The sequence below is a fragment of the Salvelinus sp. IW2-2015 genome, linkage group LG4q.1:29 (assembly GCF_002910315.2).
Source record: "Salvelinus sp. IW2-2015 linkage group LG4q.1:29, ASM291031v2, whole genome shotgun sequence".
Lineage (NCBI taxonomy): Eukaryota > Metazoa > Chordata > Actinopteri > Salmoniformes > Salmonidae > Salvelinus > Salvelinus sp. IW2-2015.
This window is the reverse complement of record NC_036842.1, coordinates 33,205,890-33,225,505: the sequence shown is the minus strand read 5'-3', so window position 1 is coordinate 33,225,505 and position 19,616 is coordinate 33,205,890. Positions and strand designations below refer to the sequence as shown.

General features: G+C 47.2%; 1 protein-coding gene across 1 annotated transcript in view; it reads right to left on the bottom strand.

Moving 5' to 3' along the window:
* The window catches only part of LOC111960905 (calcium/calmodulin-dependent protein kinase type II subunit beta-like), a 74,154-nt gene that overhangs the window by 53,566 nt on the left and 972 nt on the right, over nt 1-19,616 (bottom strand). Inside the window, exons 2-4 of the mRNA XM_070439553.1 lie at nt 17,837-17,931; nt 5,645-5,704; nt 5,462-5,516 (exon numbers count right to left, since the gene is read on the bottom strand). Of these exons, the coding sequence (XP_070295654.1) occupies nt 5,462-5,516; nt 5,645-5,704; nt 17,837-17,931 (210 nt within the window). The remainder of the gene's footprint in view (nt 1-5,461; nt 5,517-5,644; nt 5,705-17,836; nt 17,932-19,616) is intronic.

Below are 19,616 nucleotides of genomic sequence, written 5' to 3'. Positions count from 1 at the left end.
AGATGAGATTATAACATAGAGAATTTAAATAGAAAGGAAAAGGTTACTGGAGGGCTAGGTCTGAGTGGATAAGGGGACTTTCTCGACCACACCCCTGGAAGCGTGGCGAATTAAGGTTTTGCAGAAGGAAATAGAGGACAAAAGCACACGAGAAAGAGGAAAACCCCAGACTATGCACTGATAAATTCCATCTCTAAATTTCGGTGCCCAGAGCTGACCCATCTGGCCAGGGAAATTAGGTCATGGGAGACAGCCAGCCAACAATCCCAGGACCCGGGGCGGGTGTGGAAACCAACTATGTTCACCGAGGAGGAGTGGAGCCGCTAACCTCTGACACGGACCAGTCTAACATCTGGCGCGATATCTAGGCAACTAGTTTAACATACACAAATTATGCCTAACAGGAACGAAGTGAGAGATAAGGTGTGTGGCGAGCAGACCAATATTGATTTCCTCTGTATTTCAACTTCAATATCTCTCTTTCTCTCTATTTGGTATTCTATTATAGGACTCCACACACTTCTACTTACCTGCGCAATGGTCCAGGAGGGACTACATCTTCCCTGGGGGCGGTTAAGAGATTATAGGAATGCCCCGATTACTTTGTCCTAAGCCAAGCAGCCACTTACGCTTCCTTGGGCTTTAGTATGGATCCCCATGGTACGTCTCGTTAAAAAGGCGGAAGCAGCTACTCTCCTGGAGTTGAATTAATGCAATCCGCCCCATGTACATCACTGCACAGGCAGCAAGCTCAGAGAGCAAGACACCGGTAACCTTCCTGGAGGCTCGCGCGAAACCAAGAAATCCATACAGACAGTGAATAACCTACAATGTTTCAAAAAACATGTGACAATATATAAGTATACAAAAAATCATAAACACAACTTAGAGTGGTGTCGCCCTACAGAAAACGTACTCCACTACTCAGCATATCTATTCTTATGATCTCCTCCACCTCCTCTTCTGTCTAACTCCTCCCCTTCATTCCCTCCACCTACAAGGACTCTGAAGCAATGAAGGTAGAAGTAGAGGAATAGCCTTAAGTATCCGGAGCATGGCAGTCTGAAAACCTCAGAGACGAGCGAGAATTACTGCCTGCCAAGGCAGCAGCTCACTCTTCCCTGGGTTTATTATGAATCCCCGATTACCTTCCTGCCGATATCCACTCAAAGCAAGCTAATCACCATTACCCCCACTGGTGTGTGTGTTTTAGCAATGTGTCTTTGTGTATCCGCCCTCGTGCACAATTACTTTTTCCCAATAAATGCGAGCCCTAAGCATTGTGATGGGCGACGACTCTCGTATTGAGTTACTGAGCCCCTTACTTTGCCGCCTCAAATAATTGCCCTAAAAACAGCACCCTACCCCTCGCCTCCTCTCCTGGGAGAAATAAGCCCAGGAAGACAAGGACTAGACAAAATTGAATGACATTGGAAAGTATGCATACAGCAATAAATACTATTAAACCTCTAGTTTTCCTCCTTCGTCTGGATGATGCTAATGATATGATATATTCATATATGTTACCATATTGATGATAATCATACCTGGGTATCAAGATTTTATCTCTCTTATCTCATCCTCAGTATCACCAGAAGCTGGAGAGGGAAGCCAGAACTGTCAGATTGCCTCCAAACACCGATCCAAATAGTCGGTCAGTACCTGTAACCCTCTCTCTCTCTGCTGCTGGGGCTGAACATGCACAGCCGCCCACAAACCACAATAAATCGAAGTCAGAGGAATTTCATGTCAGCCAGAATATGTTTTCCTCCTGACGTCCTCAAGCACTGCAGCGCCGATCCGCAGACCTAAGCCCAATCCCTGTCTGCTCTCTCATTTCTCTACGTCGTCTGCATCTCTTAGTATGCGAAAATCTCCGATTGACAGGCATGAGGACGAATCAGAAAGGCCACAGCGGGGGAAGTAATATACAACGGGGGTGGCCACTACACCTTCTGCGAGTTGACTTGGTAGAAGAGGTGGCGGAGTGTGCTCTCTGACTCCAGGGACTCATACAAACTCATCGCGCTGTGCTTGCTCCTCGCAACTCAATTCTCCATCCCTCTTCTCTCGAGCGAATCAACGCGTCTGCCTCCCTCTCTCATCCCTCTCGTCCGTCCCCTCCCTCGCTAATGCGCTGCTTAAAAGAAGGATGCCAAAGACTGCCAGATGACAACCTCATTAGGTATGCGAGTCCTCGTACATATCACCGAGCCTTCTCAACCGTCTCTAGCAGTCCACAAGAGGATGAAAATCGCTCTCTCCCTCTTTCCTCTCCGCTTAAATGACACACTTCTCGCGCTGTATCGGGAACAAAGAGAAGTATACGCGTCTGGCCCTGACGCGCTCTACCGTGGTCCCATTCGCGTTCCTGCTTCCGAGGGCCATATTAATTCCGGCCTTTTAAACTTCCTGCAACCTTCACTTCTTATGTGCGCCCTCTGCTCTGCATCCCTCCCCTTGCTCCTCTTCCCTCCTTCTTCTTCTCTCAATCCTCCCACCCTCTTCCCTGGCCTGTCTTCTTCTCTCAGCCTCGCCCCTCTTACCTCCTTCTTCTCTCATCTCATCCGGTCCCCTCTCCTGCCTACCTTCTTCTTATCCCCCTCTCCGTCCTTCGCTCCCCTTCTCTCATCCTCAACTGCTCCATGGATCCCTCCATATCCGTCCTTCTCTGCATCCCCTCCACCACCCTCTCCTCTTCCTCCTTCTCTCATCCTCAGCGACGTGTTCTCCCGCTGCCTCTTCCCTCCTTCTCTCATCCTCACCCTCCTCTTCCTCTATGTCTACATCCTCACCTCTTCGCCCTTCCCCTGTCTCATATACGCCGTCGACCTCTCCTCTGTTTCATTCTCCTCTCCCGATTATCCAAGGAGATTTGCCTATTAATTAACCACTCCTCCTCTTTAGACACATGCTCAGTTCCATCGCTTATAAGGCCTCTGCAATCCACGCACATACGCCACACACACATACGATGCATCACACACACACACACAACAACTAAACTCCCTGCAGTGCAGCACTTAGTCCTCCATTGGCAAGCCAACCAAGCAGAACGCTATTCCGTCACGCACCGCCTTCCCTGCGAGGGGGTTCCGACCCTAACGACGACATCAATCCCTCGCTGCTCCTCCTTCCCATCCCTTCACCGCGCCGCCTCCTTTGCGCCTTCCATCCGCACTCCTTTGCCTATCATGTGCTCGGCCTCTTCCCGCACCGGTTTCCCAGAGAACCTATTCTTGTCCCGCGTGAGTTTGAGCTAAAATAGTCGTGCATCCGCCTGCCTGTCTCGTGTGTCGAAGTAGTCGTAGTGTCCCCAGGTAGCCTAACTAGCATCAGTGTCGCACATACGCACAACAACACAATATCATTGGCATCATACACAACTACGTCACATCGACAGTCGATCACACAGTGTACTGACTTCCCTGCCACCAGACGTGAGATGTCTGCGCGTGCTTGCTCAGTTGCTAAACTAGCTCGAGTACTGATCGCATAGGTTAGAGAACTATCCTTGCTAGAGTCCTGGTGTTTTCCAGCCTAACGAGGACATCCCCCTCCGCTGTGTGTGTGATATGCATGAGTGTAAGTTGCGAGAGCGCTAGTTTTTGGCAGGACTATGCGTGTGTTGCGCGATGAAGTGTGTGTATGTTATTCTATCGATGAGTGTGATGTAGCAACATAGTGTCAGGTTTGTTAACACTAGTGTCTGTGTGAAAACTCAAGTCGCCTCTGTTTGTTGTTAAACTCTGCAGTGTCCTGTGTGTACGAGTGGGCAGTGTTAACAACTGCGTCGTGTGTCAGTGGTACCAGGTATAAATCGGCATTAAAGCCAACCCCCATGCGCCACTACGCATGGCGTCTAGATTATCTTACACACAAGCGATAGCGTCGTACTTCCAGGTACTACCTTTCTACCCTCCCTCTTTCTCTCGTCCAGCGGTCGCTATCTATCCCCCTTTCCTTTACTCTCTCCATCCTCTTCCTCTACTCGTCTTCCCTCTCATCTCACTTCTCCTCTCTCTCTCTATTCTCTCCCGCTCCCTTTTCCTCTCCTCTCTCTCTCTCTCTGACTTCGCTCCTTTTCCCTCTCTCCGTTCTCAACTTTCATCCTCTCCTTATGCTTCCATCTTGCGTTACATGCAATTATCCTCTTCATGCTGCACTTGTGACGCACTTCTCCCATAGCGTTGCCCACAGCACACCAGACACGCACAGACGCACACACACACACAGACCGACACAGCCTTGCCCCTCAGGAATTTGACTTGGAGGTGGTTGTTGTTGTGTGGGCAGGAGGCGGGAGCGAGAAGAGAGGAATGGGAGAGAGAGAGAGGAACGGGAGGAGAGGGAGATGAGAGATAGAGGGAAGAGAGAGAGAGAGAGATACATATATTCTATCGGCAGCGGTGTGTGTGAAATCCTAGCTGCATTGCTCTCACCCTAGCGTGTCTGTTTCTGATTTTTTCCTACCTTTCCCATGTCCTCTGCCAAGCATCTCTGTCTCTCCTAGACTGGTAGGTGTTGCCCGACTCATGGCAACGGCTATGCTAAAAAGAATAAGAAATGAAAGTCAGAGAGAGAACCTGTTCTCATTTTTTATTATGCCGTTGGTTTATATAAAAAAAAACACAGGTAAAGCCACCAAGTTAGACATCTCACCTTCACAGCCAGACTGTCAACAAGAAGACGACAGAGCAGACAGACAGACAGCAGACAGACAGCAGACAGGACAGACAGACAGAACAGACAGACAGACAGACAGAGCAGCAGAACAGGACAACAGACAGACAGACAGACAGACAGACAGACAGACAGAGACAGACAGACAGACAGACAGACAGACCAGACAGACAGACAGACAGACAGACAGACAGACAGAGACAGACAGACAAAAAATTTGGATCTCTTCCTAAGTATTCACAGTTCACAGCAGGCCTAACAGAAACACAGATTAACATACACCTGAGTGACACACACACCAACACTGTTACCCACAAATAGAAAAAAAACACCAAAAGGAAGGATGGCTTGTGACTGCACTTCTACCAGAAAGCCGGCTGTCGCTACTCTATTACGGCTCCTATAGCTACTACTACCTGGACGAACCATAACTTACAAGTCATGCAGCTTCATCATACTCCAGTCGCACACACAAACAGTCACACACATGCACACAATCACACACACAGAACGGCTTCTAATAGGTGGCTGGTGAGAGGTGCAGAGTGCAGACAGACTAAGATAGAGGAGAGCGAGAGAGATAGACACAAGATAGGAGAGAGGGAGGAGAGAGGGATGAGAGAGGGATGAGAGAGGGAGGAGAGAGGGATGAGAGAGGGATGAGAGAGGGATGAGAGAGGGAGGAGAGAGGGATGAGAGAGGGAGGAGAGAGGGATGAGAGAGGGAGGAGAGAGGGAGGAGAGAGGGATGAGAGAGGGAGGAGAGCACTGCCACTCACAAGTCAAACAGAAGGTAGTGAAAGCCCTCCTCTGATATGCTGTCATGGAGACGAACTAGAGAGAGAGAGAGAGAAAGAGAGAGACAGACAGGGATGGGTTGAGAACGTCAGCAGAAAGCATTCTCTATTCTATTCCTGTGCTGCAGCAGCACCAGCAGCAGGGAGAGAGTTACAAGTACTGACCGATGTTGGAGTGTTTGAGCAATCTGCAGATCCTGGCTTCCCTCTCCAGCTTCTGGTGATCTGAGGAGAGAATAAGAAGATAAAATCTTGATACAATGATTTCATAATATGGTACAATATGATATATCATATCATTACCACGAAGGAGGAAATCAGAGGTTTAATATAAGTGTATTCAACAGGAGGCGAGCAATGTTTTAGAATATAAAGTCCCCATCAATATATGCATGTGCACACACACACACACTTGCCCACACACACAGTGTGTTGTATATACAGTGGATACCCTGAGGGTTTCAACTGCCCCATATTAACTCCCCTTACTATAGCTTCAGATGGAGGGATGGAGGGAGAGGGGGAGGAGTAGAACAGAGGAGGGGAGAGATAAAGAATAGATATGTGGTAGTGGAGAACGGTTCTGAGGGCACACACTTAGTGTGTTATGAATTCTGTAATTAATATATTGTAATGTTTTTGAAATTGTATAACTGCCTTAATTTTTCCGGACCCCAGGAAGCGTAGCTGCTGCCTTGGCAGGAAGTAATGGGGATCCATAATAAACTCCAGGAAGAGTAGCTGCTGCCTTTTAAGAAAGTAATGGGGATCCATAATAAACCCCAGGAAGCGTAGCTGCTGCCTTGGCAGGAAGTAATGGGGATCCATAATAAACCCCAGGAAGAGTAGCTGCTGCCCTTGCTGCTGGAAGTAATGGGGATACATAATAATTACAATAGAGAGAAGAGAGATATTGAAGTTGAAATAAAGAGGAATCAATATTGGCGCACACAACCTATTTTTCCCGTAGGAAAGTGTATGTAAATAATCCTAGATATCCCAGATGTTTAAGGTCTGTCAGAGTCAGCTCCACTCCTCCTCTAGACCAGTGGTTCTCACACCAGGGTCTGGGATGTGGCTGGCTGTTCCCTGACCATTCCTCAGATGGTCAGCTGGCACCAAATTAGAATGGAAAGTGCAATCTGGTTTGAACCCACGCTTCCAGGGGTGTGGCCAGAAGCCCTACCACTAGACAGCCCCAGTACCTTAAAACTCATTTAAAGTTTTTTTTTTTGTACATGGTGGATGCCAGTGTAATACAAGATCTGCTGTGTCAGTTACACTGTCCACTGACAAACTTAGTAATGGTACTAAAGCTCTACACAATACAACCCAGCCAGTTCAGCCTAGCCCAGTTATACCAGAGCCTGTTTCAGCCTAGCCAGTTCTACCAGGAGCCTTTCAGCCTAGCCAGTTCTACCAGGAGCCTGTTAAGCCTAGCCAGTTCTACCAGAGCCTGTTCACCTAGCCCAGTTCTACCAGAGCCATGTTCCCAGCCTAGCAGTTCTAGCAGGAGCCTGTTCAGCCTAGCCAGTTCTACCAGGAGCCTGTTCAGCTAGCCCATTTAACCAGAGCCTGTTCAGCTAGCCCAGTTACTACCAGGAGCCTGTTCACTAGCCCGTTTTACAGGAGCCTGTTCAGCCTAGCCAGTTCTACCAGGAGCCTGTTAAGCTAGCCAGTTCTACCAGGAGCCTGTTCAGCCAGCCCAGTTCTACCAGGAGCCTGTTAAGCCTAGCCAGTTCTACCAGGAGCCTGTTCAGCCTAAGCCAGTTCTACCAGGAGCCTGTTAAGCCTAGCCAGTTTCTACCAGGAGCCTGTTCAGCTAGCTCAGTTCTACCAGGAGCCTGTTCAGCCTAGCCAGTTCTACCAGGAGCCTGTTCAGCCTAGCCAGTTCTACCAGGAGCCTGTTCAGCCTAGCCCAGTTCTAACCAGGAGCTGTTCAGCCTAGCCTTCACAGACCTGTTCAGCCAGCCAGTTTACAGAGCGTTTCAGCCTCAGCGCCAGTTCTACCAGGAGCCTGTTCAGCCTAGCCCATTTGTATCAGGAGCCTGTTCAGCTACCAGTTATAACCAGGAGCCTGTTAGCCTAGCCCAGTTGTATCAGAGCCTGTTCAGCTAGCCCATTGTACCAGGAGCGCTGTTAGCCTAGCCCAGTTATACAGGAGCCTGTTCAGCCTAGCCCAGTTCTACCAGGAGCCTGTTAAGCCTAGCCCAGTTCTACCAGAGACCTGTTAAGCCTTAAGCCCAGTTATACCAGAGCCTGTTCAGCCTAGCCCAGTTCTACCAGGAGCCTGTTCAGCCTAGCCCAGTTCTACCAGGAGCCTGTTAAGCCTAGCTCAGTTCTACCAGGAGCCTGTTCAGCCTAGCCCAGTTATACCAGGAAATAAATGTATTGTGTAGAACCAATATGATTGTCTATCATGCAGATTAGGGAACATCAGATGGGCTCTAGTTGTTACATGTCTATCTTCGTCATTTTGAAGGTTCTAGTTCCACCTGACTGAACAGGGCTGCAGGTAGCCTTGCGGCTACAGCATTTGGACAGTAACTGAAAGGTTGTTAGTTCGAATGCCCTAGCTGAAAAATGTGTTGATGCTCTTAAGGGGCGCTGGACAACGGTGACTATGACGCCAGTCTCTCAGGGGGTGTTGGCATATACACATTTCCAATTCACATGTTTTTTTAAACACACTTGTACATGTGTGAAATAGGACAAATATAAGCACCATATTATTATTATTATTAATACACACCTCTCTCTCTCGTCATAAGATATCTCCTATTGGCTAGAAACAGCTGACAATCAGGTGCATCTTACTAGCCTCATGTGAAGTGTGTGTGTGTGTTCTCAGTATGAGAGGGGATAGCCTAGCCAAGCCCTCAGTGTTTAATTTAGTGTTTTAATATTGTTTGAGGCAGAAAGTTATAATTTCATATTTATAGGGCAGATTTACAGTCTACCAAAATATGAGTGTTCTATGTGTTTGTGTGTGCCTGTGTCCTCATTTACTTGTGTCCTCTCCACCCTCTCCTTGTCTCCTCTCTTCCTGTTCTCTTCATCCTCTGAGCTGAGGAAACTAGAATATGGATGACGAGCTCTTTTAGTTATTCAGACCTTTGCAGATGGTGGAGGAGACGAGGGAAAGGTAGGGTCAGCGACTGTACATGATTGAGATGCAGCCCCTTGTCTCTAAATGAAGAGCTTCAGAGGTTGTCGTGCCATATCTGTTGGCAGTAGAAACGGTTCTACTCTCTCTCCCTCATTCTCTCTCTCCCTCTCCCTCATTCTCTCTCTCTCTCTGCCCTTTCGCTCTGCTCTCTCTCTCCCCTTCTCTCTCCCTCTCTCCCTCATTCTCTCATTCTCTCTCTCCCTCATTCTCTCTCTCTCCCTCATTCTCTCTCTCCCTCTCTCCCTCATTCCCTCTCTCTCTCTGCCCTTTCTCTCCCCTTCTCTCTTTCTCTCGCTCTCTCTGTCTCTCTCTCTCTATCAGGAGGAGCATAAATTACTGTCTCACTCTGTAGAATCAAGCGACATCTCAAATATGTTAATGTGAGATTGCAGATCGAGGACACCAGAAGCACACACACACACACACACACACACACACACATATATATAGACACACGCATACACGCACACACACAATCACGCACACACACACATTTAGAGGCAGTGTGAGGAAAAGGATCAATCAGCCAAATGCATCTGCTTTCTCTTGTTAGCTTGAGCTACTGATGAGCAGACTACTCATTCTGTCTGTCTATCTCTATATCATTCTCTCTCTATCCCTCCCTCTCTCTCTCATTCTCTGTCTCTCTATCTCTATATCATTCTCTCTCCATCCCTCCCTCTCTCTCTCTCATTCTCTGTCTATCTATCTCTATATCATTCTCTCTCCATCCCTCCCTCTCTCTCTCTCATTCTCTGTCTCTCTATCTCTATATCATTCTCTGCTCATCCCTCCCGCTCTCGTCTCTCATCTCTGTCTCCGTATCTCTAATATTATCTCTCTTCTCTCCATTACCTCCCCTCTCTCTCTCATTCTCTGTCTCTAGTCTCTATTCATTCTCTCTCCATCCTCCTCTCTCTCTCTCATTCTCTGTCTCTATCCTATATCATTCTTCTCCATCCTCCTCTCTCTCTCTCTCATTCTCTGTCTCTCCTATTCTATATCATTCTCTCTCCATAGCTCACTCTCTTGTCTCATTCTCTGTTCTCTATTCATATATTCCTCTCATCCATCCCGCTCTTCTCTATTCTCTGTATCTAATCTCTATATCATCCTCTCTCTCCTCCTCTCTCTCTCCATTTCTTGTCTATCTCTATATCATTCTCTCTCCATCCCTCCCTCTCTCTCTCTCTCATTCTCTGTCTCTCTATCTCTATATCATTCTCTCTCCATAGCTCACTCTCTCTGTCTCTCATTCTCTCTCTCATTCTCTCTGCAACACACACACACACACACACACACACATATACATATACATATATATATATATATATATATATAAATAAACACACACTGAGTGTATAAAACATTATGAACACCTGCTCTTTCCATGACAGACTGACTAAATGAATCCAGGTGAAAACTATGATCCCTTATTGTAGTCACTTGTTAAATCCACTTCAATTTGTGTAGATTATTTTTACTATTTTCTACAATGTAAAATAATAGTGAAGACATCAAAACTATGAAATAACACATATTGAATAATGTAGTAACCAAATAAGTGTTAAACAAATCCAAATATGTTTTATATTTGAGATTCTTAAAAGTAGCCACCCTTTGCCTTGATGACAGGTTTGCACACTCTTCGCATTCTCTCAACCAGCTTCACCTGGAATGCCTTTCCAACAGTCTTGAAGGAGTTCCCACATATGCTGAGCACTTTTGGCTGCTTTTCCTTCACTCTGCAGTCCAACTCATCCCAAACCATCTCAATTGGGTTGAGGTCAGGTGATTGTGGAGGCCAGGTCATCTGATGCAGCACTCCATCGCTCTGGTTCTTGGTCAAATAGCCATTACACAGCCTGGAGGTGTGTTGGGTCATTGTGCTGTTGAAAAACAATTGATAGTCCCACTCTGCACAAACCAGATGGGATGGCGTATCGTTGTAGAATGCTATGGTAGCCATGCTGGTTAAATGTGCCTTGAATTCTAAATAAATCACAGATAGTGTTACCAGCAAAGCACCCCCACACCATCACACCTCCTCCTCCATGCTTCACGGTGGCAACCCCACATGCAGAGATCATCCGTTCATCTAATCTGCATCTCAGAAAGACATGGTGGTTGGAAACAAAAATCTAAAATTTGACAGATTTTCACCGGTCTAATGTTAATTTCTTGTGTGTCTTGGCCCAAGCAAGTCTCTTCTTCTTCTTATTGGTGTCCTTTAGTAGTGCTTTCTTTGCAGCAATTTCGACCATGAAGGCCTGATTCACGCAGTCTCCTCTGAACAGTTGATGTTGAGATGTGTCTGTTACTTGAACTTTGTGAAGCATTTATTTGGGCTGCAATTTCTGAGGCTGGTAACTCTAATGAACTTATCCTCCACAGCAGAGGTAACTCTGGGTCTTCATTTCCTGTGGCGATCTTCATGAGAGACAGTTTCATCATAGCGCTTGATGGTTTTTGTGATTGCACTTGAAGGAACTTTCAAAGTTCTTGATATTTTCCGTATTGACTGACCTTCATGTCTTATCTACCGAGAGAATTCTCTTCGATTATAACCACAGCCGCATATATCCCCCCCAAGCAGACACATCGATGGCTCTGAACGAACTTCATTTGACTCTATGTAAACTGGAAACCACATATCCTGAGGCTGCATTTATTGTAGCTGGATATTTTAACAAGGCTAATCTGAAAACAAGGCTCCCTAAATTCTATCAGCATATCGATTATGCAACCAGGGCTGGCAAAACCCCAGATCATTGTTATTCTAACTTCCRCGACGCATATAAGGCCCTCCCCCGCCCTCCTTTCGGAAAATCTGACCACGAATCCATTTAGTTGCTCCCTGCCTATAGACAGAAACCAAAACAGGAAGCTCCCGCGCTCAGGTCAGTTCAACGCTGGTTTGACAAATCGGATTCCACGCTTCAAGATTGCTTCGATCGCGTGGACTGGGATATGTTCCGCATTGCGGCGAACAACAACATTGATGTATATGCTGATTCGGTGAGCGGGTTTATTAGCAAGTGCATCGGCGATGTCATACCCACAGCGTCTATTAAAACATTCCCAAACCAGAAACCAGAAACGCGCAAAACTGAAAGCGTGAACCACTGCTTTTAATCAGGGCAAGGTGACCGGAAACATGACCGAATACAAACATTGTAGCTACTCCCTCTGCAAGGCAATCAAACAAGCTAAGCGTCAGAATAGAGACAAAATAGAGTCGCAATTCAACGGCTCAGACACGAGAGGTATGTGGCAGGGTCTACAGTCAATCACGGACTATAAAAAGAAAACCAGCCCCATTGCGGACCAGGATGTCTTGCTCCCAGACAGACTAAATAACTTCTTTGCTCGCTTTGAGGACACTACAGTGCCACTGACACGGCCTGCTACCATTTACATTTACATTTACATTTAAGTCATTTAGCAGACGCTCTTATCCAGAGCGACTTACAAATTGGTATGCATTCACCTTATGATATCCAGTGGAACAACCACTTTACAATAGTGCATCTAACTCTTTAAAGGGGGGGGGGTTAGAAGGATTACTTTATCCTATCCTAGGTATTCCTTAAAGAGGTGGGTTTCAGGTGTCTCCGGAAGGTGGTGATTGACTCCGCTGACCTGGCGTCGTGAGGGAGTTTGTTCCACCATTGGGTGCCAGAGCAGCGAACAGTTTTGACTGGGCTGAGCGGAACTGTACTTCCTCAGAGGTAGGGAGGCGAGCAGGCCAGAAGGTGGATGAACGCAGTGCCCTTTTTGGGTGTAGCCTGATCAGAGCCTGAAGGTACGGAGTGCCGTTCCCCTCACAGCTCCGTAGGCAAGCACCATGGTCTTGTAGTGGATGCGAGCTTCAACTGGAAGCCAGTGGAGAGAGCGGAGGAGGGCAGGGGTGACGTGAGAGAACTTGGGAAAGTTGAACACCAGACGGGCTGCGGCGTTCTGGATGAGTTGTAGGGGTTATGGCACAGGCAGGGAGCCCAGCCAACAGCGAGTTGCAGTAATCCAGACGGGAGATGACAAGTGCCTGGATTAGGACCTGCGCCGCTTCCTGCGTGAGGCAGGGTCGTACTCTGCGAATGTTGTAGAGCATGAACCTACAGGAACGGGTCACCGCTTGATGTTAGTGAGAACGACAGGGTGTTGTCCAGGATCAGCGCAAGTTCTTAGCACTCTGGGAGGAGGACACAATGGAGTTGTCAACCGTGATGGCGAGATCATGGAACGGGCAGTCCTTCCCCGGAGAGGAAGAGCAGCTCCGTCTTGCCGAGTTCAGCTTGAGGTGGTGATCCGTCATCCACACTGATATGTCTGCCAGACATGCAAAGATGCGATTCACCACCTGATTATCAGAGGGGGGAAAGGAGAAGATTAATGTGTGTGTCGTCTGCATAGCAATGATAGGAGAGACCATGTGAGGATATGACAGAGCCAAGTGACTTGGTGTATAGCGAGAATAGGAGAGGGCCTAGAACAGAGCCTGGGGGACACCAGTGGTGAGAGCACGTGGTGCGGAGACAGATTCTCGCCACGCACCCTGGTAGGAGCGACCGTGTCAGGTAGGACGCAATCCAAGCGTGGGCCGCGCCGGAGATGCCCAGGCTCGAGAGGGTGGAGAGGAGGATCTGATGGTTCACAGTATCAAAGGCAGCCGATAGGTCTAGAAGGATGAGAGCAGAGGAGAGGAGTTAGCTTTAGCAGTGCGGAGCGCCTCCGTGACACAGAGAAGAGCAGTCTCAGTTGAATGACTAGTCTTGAAACCTGACTGATTTGGATCAAGAAGGTCATTCTGAGAGAGATAGCAGGAGAGCTGGCAAGGACGGCACGTTCAAGAGTTTGGAGAGAAAAGAAAGAAAGGGATACTGGTCTGTAGTTGTTGACATCGGAGGGATCGAGTGTAGGTTTTTCAGAAGGGGTGCAACTCTCGCTCTCTTGAAGACGGAAGGGACGTAGCCAGCGGTCAAGGATGAGTTGATGAGCGAGTGAGGTAAGGAGAAGGTCTCCGGAAATGGTCTGGAGAAGAGAGGAGGGGATAGGTCAAGCGGGCAGGTTGTTGTTGGCGCCGGCCGCACAAGACGCGAGATTTCATCTGGAGAGAGAGGGGAGAAAGAGGTCAAGCACAGGGTAGGGCAGTGTGAGCACGAACCAGCGGTGTCGTTTGACTTAGCAAACGAGGATCGGATGTCGTCGACCTTCTTTTCAAATGGTTTGACGAAGTCATCAGCAGAGAGGAGAGGGGGGAGGAGCGGGGGAGGAGATTCAGGAGGGAGGAGAAGGTGGCAAAAGCTTCCTGGGTTAGAGGCAGATGCTTGGAATTTAGAGTGGTAGAAATTGGCTTTAGCAGCAGAGACAGAAGAGGAGAATGTAGAGAGGAGGGAGTGAAAGGATGCCAAGTCCGCAGGGAGGCGAGTTTTCCTCCATTTCCGCTCGGCTGCCCGGAGCCCTGTTCTGTGAGCTCGCAATGAGTCGTCGAGCCACGGAGCAGGAGGGGAGGACCGAGCCGGCCTGGAGGATAGGGACATAGAGAGTCAAAGGATGCAGAAAGGGAGGAGAGGAGGGTTGAGGAGGCAGAATCAGGAGATAGGTTGGAGAAGGTTTGAGCAGAGGAAGAGATGATACGGATGAAGAGAGGAGTAGCGGGGAGAGAGAGCGAAGGTTGGGACGGCGCGATACCATCCGAGTAGGGGCAGTGTGGGAATGTTGGATGAGAGCGAGAGGGAAAAAGGATACAAGGTAGTGGTCGGAGACTTGGAGGGGAGTTGCAATGAGATAGTGGAGAACAGCATCTAGTAAAGATGAGGTCAAGCGTATTGCCTGCCTTGTGGGAGGGGGAAGGTGAGAGGGTGAGGTCAAAAGAGGAGAGGAGTGGAAAGAAGGAGGCAGAGAGGAATGAGTCAAAGGTAGACGTGGGGAGGTTAAAGTCACCAGAACTGTGAGAGGTGAGCCATCCTCAGGAAAGGAACTTATCAGGCGTCAAGCTCATGATGAACTCTCCAAGGGAACCTGGAGGGCGATAAATGATCAAAACCTACCAAAACCTGCGGGCTCTCCTTCACTGCAACCGACGTGAGCAAAACATTTAAACGTGTCAACCCTCGCAGGCTGCAGGGGCCCAGACCTCATCCCGAACCGCGTCCTCAGAGCATGCGCAGACCAACTGGCTGGTGTGTTTACGGACATATTCAAATCAAATCCTTACCCAGTCTGCTGTTCCCACATGCTTCAAGAGGGCCACCATTGTTCCTGTTCCAAGAAAGTTAAGGTAACTGAGCTAAATGACTACCGCCCCGTAGCACTCACTTCCATCATCATGAAGTGCTTTGAGAGACTAGTCAAGAGACCATATCACCTCCACCCTACCTGACACCCTAGACCCACTCCAATTTGCTTACCGCCCCAACAGGTCCACAGACGACGCAATCGCATCACACTGACACACTTCCCTAACCCATCTGGACAAGAGGAATACCTATGTGATGAATGCTGTTCATTGACTACAGCTCAGCATTTAACACCATAGTACCCTCCAAACTCGTCATCAAGCTCGAGACCCTGGGTCTCGACCCCGCCCTGTGCAACTGGTCCTAGACTTCCTGACGGTCCGCCCCCAGGTGTGAGGGTAGGTAACAACATCTCCACCCCGCTGATCCTCAACACTGGGGCCCAACAAGGGTGCGTTCTCAGCTCTCTCCTGTACTCCCTGTTCACCCACGACTGCGTGGCCATGCACGCCTCCAACTTAATCATCAAGTTTGCAGACGACACTACAGTGTAGGCTTGATTACCAACAACGACGAGACGGCCTATAGGGAGGAGGTGAGGGCCCTCGGAGTGTGGCGTCAGGAAAATAAACCTCACACTCAACGTCAACAAAACAAAGGAGATGATCGTGGACTTCAGGAAACAGCAGAGGGAACACCCCCCTATCCACATCGACGGGACAGTAGTGGAGAGGGTGGAAAGTTTTAAGTTCCTCGGGGTACACATCATGGACAAACTGAAATGGTCCACCCACACAGACAGCGTGGCAAAGAAGGCGCAGCAGCGCCTCTTCAACCTCAGGAGGCTGAAGAAATTCGGCTTGTCACCAAAAACACTCACAAACTTTTACAGATGCACAATCGAGAGCATCCTGTCGGGCTGTATCACCGCCTGGTACGGTAACTGCTCCACCCATAACCGTAAGGCTCTTCAGAGGGTAGTGAGGTCCGTACAACGCATCACTGGGGGCAAACTACCTGCCCTCCAGGACACCTACACCACCCGATGTCACAGGAAGGCCAAAAAGATCATCAAGGACAACAACCACCCGAGCCACTGCCTGTACACCCCGCTATCATCCAGAAGGCGAGGTCAGTACAGGTGCATCAAAGCTGGGACCGAGAGACTGAAAAACAGCTTCTATCTCAAGGCCATCAGACTGTTAAACAGCCATCACTAATATTGAGTGGCTGCTGCCAACATACTGACTCAACTCCAACCACTTTAATAATGGAAAAATTGATGTAATAAATGTATCACTAGCCACTTTAAACAATGCCACTTCATATAATGTTTACATACCCGACATTACTCATCTCATATGTATATACTGTACTCTATACCATCCACTGCATCTTGCCTATGCCGTTCTATACCATCACTCATTCATATAGTTTTTTATGTACATATTCTTATTCATTCCTTTACACTTGTGTGTATAAGGTAGTTGTTGTGAAATTGTTAGGTTAGATTACTCGTTAGATATTACTGCATTGTCGGAACTAGAAGCACAAGCATTTCGCTACACTCGCATTAACATCTGCTAACCATGTGTATGTGACAAATAAAATTGGATTTGATTTGATTTTAATGATGGACTGTTGTTTCTCTTTGCTTATTTGAGCTGTTTTTGCCATAACATGGACTTGGTCTTTTACCAAATAGGGCTATCTTCTGTATACCCACCCTACCTTGTCACAACACAACTGACTGTCTCAAACGCATTAAGAAGGAAATATATTCACAACTGTTAATTGAAATGCATTTCAGGGGACTACCTCATGAAGCTGGTTGAGAGAATGCTAAGAGTGTGTAAGCTGTCATCAAGGCAAAGGGTGGCTACTTTGAAGAATCTCAAATATAAAATATATTTTGATTTGTTTAATACTTTTTTGGTTACTACATGATTCCATATGTGTTATTTCATAGTTTGATGTCTTCACTATTGTTTTACAATGTAGAAAATAGTTAAAAAAAATTTGAATGAGTAGGTGTGTCTAAACTTTTGACTATTACTGTATATACAGTTGATGTCGATATAGGACTTGTTTTACTGTGGATATAGATACTTTTGTACCTGTTTCCTCCAGCATCTTCACAAGGTCCTTTGCTGTTGTTCTGGGATTGATTTGCACTTTTCGCACCAAAGTACGCTCATCTCTAGGAGACAGAACGTGTCTCCTTCCTGAGCGGTATGACGGCTGCGTGGTCCCATGGTGTTTATATTTGCGTACTATTGTTTATACAGATTAACGTGGTACCTTCAGGCGTTTGGAAATTGCTCACAAGGATGAACCAGACTTGTGGAGGTCTACAATGTTGTTTCTGAGGTCTTGACTGATTTATTTTGATTTTCCCATGATGTCAAGCAGAGGCACTGAGTTTGAAGGTAGGCCTTGAAATACATCCACAGGTACACCTCCAATTGACTCAAATGATGTCAATTAGCCTATCAGAAGCTTCTAAAGCCATGACATCATTTTCTGGAATTTTCCAAGCTGTTTAAAAGCACAGTCAACTTAGTGTATGTAAACTTCTGACCCACTGGAATTGTGATACAGTGAATTATAAGTTAAATAATCTGTCTGTAAACAATTGTTGGAAAATTTACTTGTGTCATGCACAAAGTAGATGTCCTAACCCACTTGTCAAAACTATAGTTTGTTAACAAGAAATTTGTGGAGTGGTTGAAAAACTGTTTTAATGACTCCAACCTAAGTCTATGTAAACTTCCGACTTCAACTGTATACATTTATATATATCTTACACTACACACACACACAGCATAGGGATGGGAAAGCTAACTTTATATCGTATAATTTCACCAGATACCACACAGCTTACCCACCATGCACCTATTTGACAGTTGGCACATATTGTTTGTGTGTGTGTGGGTGTATGTGTCTCACCTCTGGCTGAGAGCTTTTTGGTATTGATGATTTTGGCAGCATATTCCTGGCCGGTGCAAAGTTTGACACAGCGGCGCACCACTGAAAACGCTCCCCTGGGAAACAAAGGCAGATAAAACAGGTGTTAGACATCACCTGGCCCTGGCAGCAGCTCAATATTCTAGTAATTTCCTCTACTGTCTCCTTGTCTCCTTTCCTTCATTCCCACTGATCTTAAAGAACTGGACAGGTTGAAAGCATATCCTTATCCACTTCCCCTCTGCTGCTTTCACATCTGCCTTTCATGAGTAAAGACATTTCTCCTGAAAGGAGTCATTGAGTGTGAGACACGTGACAAGCAGAACAGCAGCACATCATGCAAATGAGAAGACTCAAGAGAAAACAACAAAAACGGTCTTTCAAGGATTTCTCTGTGTGTGCGTGCAACCGTTTGTGTGTTTGTGCGTCTGTGTGTGTGTGTGTGAGAGGGAGAGAGAGAGACAGAGCGTGCATGCACCGTAGCCGTGCTGGTATTTTGAGGGGAGCTTGCATAACTAACTCAGCAGGGAAAACAGCAGTAACCGTCTGTGTCGTTAACTCTGATCTATATATAGAACACCTTAGTACTGTTACACAATAGCACACACACACTCTAACCTGACTGTCTCACACACTCTCATGCTTACACTAGACCCCCACGTCTCACACACACACTTATAATGCCATGACAGGTGAGTGTGTAAGAGTATATATATATACAGAGACAGCAGGCTTATGACAGCAGCGAAAGACTTGTGAGACACACACAGACACACACACACCCACCAAAAAGGGACAATCTGCCATCACCAAAAAGGGACAATCTGCCATCACCAAAAAGGGACAATCTGCCATCACCAAAAAGGGACAATCTGCCATCACCAAAAAGAGACAATCTGCCATCACCAAAAGGGACACCAAAAGGGACAATCTGCCATCACCAAAAAGGGACAATCTGCCATCACCAAAAAGTCACCAAAAGAGACAATCTGCCATCACCAAAAGAGACAATCTGCCATCACCAAAACAGAGACAATCTGCCATCACCAAAAAGAGACAATCTGCCATCACCAAAAGGGACAATCTGCCATCACCAAAAAGGACAATCTGCCATCACCAAAAGAGACAATCTGCCATCACCAAAAGAGGACAATCTGCATCACCAAAAAGGACAATCTGCCATCACCAAAAAGGGACAATCTGCATCACCAAAAAGGGACAATCTGCCATCCTTACAGGAACTGTAATGAAGGTCCTGTTATCTCTTGGGAAGCTGCTGCCACCACAGCATGGCTATTGTCTCTTGGTTAATCACACAGGCCAGAACACACACACACGCCAGTGAACCTGCAGTTACATATACAAATGAACTACATGCTGTGCCATAAAGGTCCAGACCTCTTAGTAGAACTCCTAGTATTAGGGGCTACACTTTATGGTAATATGTGCAGCAAATGTTTGGATTCAATAAAGGTACCATCTCTACAGTTCTGTTTGGATAAGGATGTATTATGATCTATAAAATATGTTTCTCCTCCTGACAGAGAATCAGGAGAATACTCCCCCTACCCAGTCCCACCCAGCACAGCCTGACACACCTATCCTGCTATGTGTACAATTTCTCTCTCTCTCTCTCTCTCTCTCTCTCTCTCTCTCTCTCTCTCTCTCTCTCTCTCTCTCTCTCTCTCTCTCTCTCTCTCTCTCTCTCTCTCTCTTCACCCTCTCTCTGACCCTCTCTCTCTCTCTCTCACCCTCTCTCCAT